We start from the raw sequence: 5,489 nt of genomic DNA, 5'->3' as shown, positions 1-5,489 counted from the left end.
TTATTGACTGGCTGGATCAGGGGAAATGCATAAGCACAGTCTGGGTTCCGTTTGTTCTGGGAAGACAGCTGTAACTTAAAAGCAGGATAATATATCAGGGGTTTCTATCTGTAGGGATTTCTTCTAGCATGTCTGCACCCAGAAACCTAACGTAGAGTGATACTATGCAACACAACTATTAAAATATTATACCATCATGTTCTAGGCCCTAATCAATTTTTAATTTGTTTTTTCACCATAGAGATGGCTCAGGAGACCAACCAGACCCCAGGGCCCATGCTGTGTAGCACAGGATGTGGATTTTATGGGAATCCTAGAACTAATGGAATGTGCTCAGTCTGCTATAAAGAACACCTTCAACGACAACAAAACAGTGGACGAATCAGTCCAATGGGTAAGTCTTAAAGCAAAGTATGAAACACAATTGTTGTAGGGGTTAGAGTGCCCAGCTGGGATCTGGGAGAACCCGGATCAGATCCCCACTCTGGTATGGTAGCTTACTGGGTGAGCTTGAGCCAGTTGGACTTTCAGCCTAACCTACCTCACAGGGTGGTGGTTGAGAGAAAAATGTAACCTCTTTGAGGTTACATTCATACAGGGGTATGAATAAATAAGCACTAGTTGGAAATACTGACATGTTTGAAAAGTAAATATCTCTGGTCACAGGCATTATTCTGACAGGCATTTCCCAATTTTGAGCAATTTTTAGTTCATAGTCTTTCTCATTTTACTGCCAGCTAATCTGGAAGATTTACAGTAACAACTTGTAATTTTTAATATTAAATTTCTTTTCTCTGTGTGTACTTATTCTCCCTTTGTGTTGCGCAGGATCATCAAGTGGTTCCAACAGCCCTACCTCAGACTCTGCATCTGTACAGAGAGCAGAAACTAGTTTAAACAACTGTGAAGGTGCTGCTGGCAGCACATCTGACAAATCAAGGTAAAAACAAAAAGAAAAAAAGTACTGTGATAATGAGTTAAGGCTGGAAGATAGTTCTAGGAAAACATTTGACATTAGTGGAGGAAATTCATGTTAAAGCTGGCTTGCAGAAGAAGTAACTGCCAGAGTTGGCTATTCCAGCAATTAAAAAATGTTTGGGCCTTTACAAAGGCAGAATGAATCTAATATCAAGAGTACCACATTTTCCACTTAGGTGTCATGGTTTGCTTCATCAAATTTTTGCATCAGCGAGCTCAGTAACAGTTATCAAAAGAAGCTCAAGGTTTAAAATTTTTAGTTTTATGAGTTGTTAGTCTTCCTAACAGCACTAACAAATTGCTCTCATTTCACTGAATACAAGCAGAAATGTGCCTGTTGCCGCCTTGCCTGTAACACAGCAAATGACAGAAATGAGCATTTCAAGAGAGGAGAAAGTAACTCCGAAAACAGAGACAACTGAGCCAGGTATGCTTTTCAAAAATAATCTAGGTGCAGATAGTTCAGTGGGACCTGGCAGCTCTAAACCTTTAGTAACCAAGGAGGAAAAAAATTAACACTCCTTTGGATTTTAGCGTTAAGATAAATCATGCAGTGAAAGATCATAAATCTGTTTTAACAACCTCTGAAGTTTAAAGTTCTTCTGAACTACTCATATACTAGCCACTTCCACATCAATTAGTACATTGGTGCATTCAGTAGTTGGAATGCATTGAATACTAATGACCCAGTTTTTTAAAAATCCATGAAAAATATTTCAGCCCTGTGATGTTCAATGGCTAGTAATACAAGAAATCTGAAACTACGGTCAAATCTTGCAGATGTTAAAAAAAAATCATTTCTCACATTGTGAATATTTGGTTTGTTTTTGAAGTACTTGTGAAGATTTGGGATGTATTTCTGTCCGCTGAAGACCTGAGTTGAAATTCACCCACTATTTCAGTTTTGTAATGTTTATTTATTCTCATTCAGGAAACGTAGAATATTGCAAGTATTTCAGATAACTACAAATGAGGATGCATTCATAGGAACAATTAGAATTTGTTTAGCTTTCTTTAGTTGTTTTTAGTAAACATTATTGCTTCAACATTTGGAAAGTTAAAGCTTTACCAATGTCATAAAGATTAAATCTGCAAAGTGGATGAATTTGGATACGGGGTGAAGGCAAATTAGTATAAGGGAAAAAACCATCTCAAGCATGTACAGCAGAGCACGTCTGATGAACATCTTCATACATGGGCTGCCTTTTCCTGACAACAACAGGTAGAAGGAAGCTTGAAAGATCTTGTAAGTGAATAGCATCACTGAATAATAGTGATAGAGGGGCTGAGGCTAAGTGGAAGAGCCTCTGTATGCAGAAGGTCCTGGGTTCAATCCCCAGCATCCCCAGTCAAAAAGGGACCAGGCAGTAGGTGATGTGATAGAGGTCTGCCTGAGACTCTGGAGAGCAGTTGCCAGTAGACAGTACTGACCTAGATGGGCTAATGGTCTGATTCAGTATAAGGCAGCTTCACCTGTTACTATAAAGGGCAATATTGTGATGTCTTAGAAGTACATATAATTTCATTTGGCCTTGAATAATGAAAACTGATGTTGCTTCAACATCCCTTATGGACTGTGAAGTTTGATGTTCCAGAGTAGTCAATATGTTGCCAGTTGAAGCTTTTGATAACATCTGTGTAGCCTATTCTAAGTAAATGGGCAATATAGTAAATGAAATGAACACTTTAAAGTGCATATATTTCTTTGTCTTCATGGGCTTACTAGTAAAATGGCTTTAAATTGCCTTTAATTAAATGTGACATTATGCTAGTTTCTCATGTGTGGTTCTACAGCAGCATATCTGAGAAGTATGCACAAGTAGGTGAAAACAGGGATAGGATGATGTAATTAAGAAGGTTCTACCTAGTTCTGGTTCTTTTGAGCTCCTTAAGAGTTGCATTAGCTGTTAGGAAGCAGAGAATTACATCCAAGATTGTAGAAGCATTTTTTTTCCGTATGGCAACATGGGTAGAACTTGCTTTTTTAAGCCATGAAATGCCAGGCCAACATCTTTCATTTTCAGTTTTCTCAAACAGCTTATTTCTAGCCATGGAACAAGCAGCCTACAGCCATTGTTTGGGAACTAGTGCTCCTATCGAGATTCAGTATCATGAGTGGTGTCTTAGTTCCCTTTTAGCTTTGTTAGTCATGCAGTATAACATTACTGTAATACAGTTGAATCCTTGACTACAAGGATCCCTAATCTTCCCTACTTTCCTTTCACACCAGCAGCCATTTCTAACCCAGGAAAAGTTTATTCAGAGAGTTGCAGGACCTGTTTGGAGTAATAGTCATGCTAATAGGGAAGCTGCTGTGGGTAGTGGGTGAAATTACTTCCTCCTACATGTCATTGGAATTGTGCTCATGCAACAGGCAGGGTGAAATGATTTTGTCCCCTCCCCAGTGCAGCCTCCTGACATACATGGCTATTACTTCCACAGCCTTGCAAATAGAATTTCCTGGAGTTGTGGTACCCCATGTGGAGTAATAGTATGGGGTCAGAAATTGATGCTGGAGAGAGAGGAAAGCCTGGAAAATCAGTGATTGCAGGATGTAGTCAGAATACTTTTAACCATGAAATTGATAATTATTGTTTTAGAGGTGATAAAATAAACAAGGGGCATCCGTGAGTGTTAGAAGTTATAAAGCAATTGCAATTTGGTGTTTTCTTTAAGAACTATTTTCCCAAGGAACTTAGCTGCTCTTGCATGAATCGATTTAAATCCCAAGATTGGTGTATTTAATCTATAGACAAGATAAAGGGGCAAAATCCTGTTCTCGTTATTGCTGTCTTTTTAGAGGTTGTATTAGATTACACTGTAATTAAACAGCACAAGGCCCTTCTAATCAACTCTTGGGGGGTTTTTTTGTTTGTTTTAAACAGTTGTAACTCAACCCAGCCCTACAGTTACTCAACCTAGTGCATCTCAGAATGAAGAAAAAACGCCTGAAATGCCCAAACCAAAGAAGAACAGATGTTTTATGTGTAGAAAGAAAGTTGGCCTTACAGGTATGTGTATTGGACACTATTATCCACACATACCTAGACTGTGGTGGTTAATGTTTGCTATGTATGATAAACTTTTCACAGTGCTTGGAAATCAGAGATAGCAAATACTGATTTTTCATGGAGTTTTAACTTGCTTGCCTAGAATAATGGTCTTAATTATCTCTTCAGTTCAGTATCTTAAGTTGACACTACTCTGTTGTTTGCACAGGGTTTGACTGCCGATGTGGAAATCTGTTTTGTGGACTTCACCGTTACTCTGACAAGCACAACTGCCCATATGATTACAAAGCAGAAGCTGCAGCAAAAATCAGGAAAGAGAATCCAGTTGTTGTGGCTGAAAAAATCCAGAGAATATAAACTTACCTACTTGGTGAAAAGACTGATTTCCTTTCTTTTTATTTTAAAATATCCTAGGAAAACATTAAAGAGCAGATGCATGGCCATTTTCCTTTGATGTTCTCCCGACTTTTACTTTAGTCTGTCTTATTGATTGATATTTTAGGATGTTGTGGGTGTTACAGGCAGAATTGGATAGATACAGCCCTTTAAGATGTATACATGCCCTCCCCAAAAATGATTTGAAAGAGTAAGACCTGCACTGGAAAAATGACATACACAAAGGACAGAGTTGTCTAGTTCATATGTGCCAAACAGATGCATAAAATCTGCATGTTTGCAGCAGATTTGCCTTTTGGGAATGTAATTGAAGAATATCATCCTTTGATAGTGCTACGTGCCTGTTTGATTACATGTACACCAGGGAAAACAAGTCTACTTGTTAAACTGCATCCTCTTTAATTTCCACAACTCATAGTTTTGGAGCTGAGCTGCAGAAGAGCCACTTTCTAAATGAGAATGCTTGTTCAGGTGCCATAAGCTGCAGTTTAAGGTCACCTACTAAACAAAAGCAAGAAATCTGAGTTGGAAGGTTGAAATCCTTGGAACTGATGAAAATTGCTCAACTATTAAACTGGTTTCCAAAGGACAAATTTTATTTTCAAAACTTTATGAACTAGCCTACAACAAAAAACATGTCTGCTTTTTACTTGTGTGTAAAACAAAAGGCTACATATTTTTTTATAGACTTAACTACAGCAGCTCTGTCAAGTAACATGCATCTGATGAACCTAGGTTGCAAATATATTAAAGCATTTAATTTTTCATATACATTTTATGTTGAATGTGTTCTGGGTTCAAGAGAATCTTAGTTCTTAATTTTTATAGTTTTTCAGATGTAGTGAGATTGCACCATTTTGCATGGAAAAACCATACCCAATATGGCTGCTGTAGACTAAGTGGTACCTGGAACCACTCTGAGGGCTGCTTTATCATTTTAATAGTATTTGGGTGTAGGACTGTAGTGTTCTTGGGTGTATTGCATGGGCTGCATTATCTACAGCATTGTACAATAACAACTCTAGAAAAGGCAGTATACTTCACTGATGCTTGTCTGGTAATATCACTTCTGTGTTATAATGGAAGGTTTTTTGTGATGTATGA

At 38.0% G+C, this 5,489-nt stretch overlaps 1 protein-coding gene across 2 annotated transcripts; it reads left to right on the top strand.

The window, feature by feature from the left end:
• Positions 1 to 216: 216 nt before the first annotated feature.
• On the top strand, positions 217 to 4,755 carry ZFAND5 (zinc finger AN1-type containing 5). Of its 2 annotated transcripts, none has more exons than XM_056848653.1 (5): positions 217 to 394; positions 829 to 940; positions 1,302 to 1,405; positions 3,864 to 3,989; positions 4,198 to 4,755. In XM_056848653.1, the coding sequence occupies exons 1-5, from the start codon at positions 244 to 246 to the stop codon at positions 4,344 to 4,346; spliced, it is 642 nt and encodes a 213-aa protein (XP_056704631.1). In that variant the 5' UTR covers positions 217 to 243; the 3' UTR covers positions 4,347 to 4,755. The 2 variants fall into 2 exon arrangements, with proteins under 2 accessions (XP_056704631.1, XP_056704632.1); XM_056848654.1 differs by having other exon boundaries at positions 218 to 394; positions 1,305 to 1,405.
• Positions 4,756 to 5,489: the final 734 nt, after the last annotated feature.

Source organism: Euleptes europaea, chromosome 4 (genome assembly GCF_029931775.1).
Source record: "Euleptes europaea isolate rEulEur1 chromosome 4, rEulEur1.hap1, whole genome shotgun sequence".
NCBI classification, from domain to species: domain Eukaryota; kingdom Metazoa; phylum Chordata; class Lepidosauria; order Squamata; family Sphaerodactylidae; genus Euleptes; species Euleptes europaea.
This window is presented reverse-complemented; position numbering and strand designations above follow the sequence as displayed.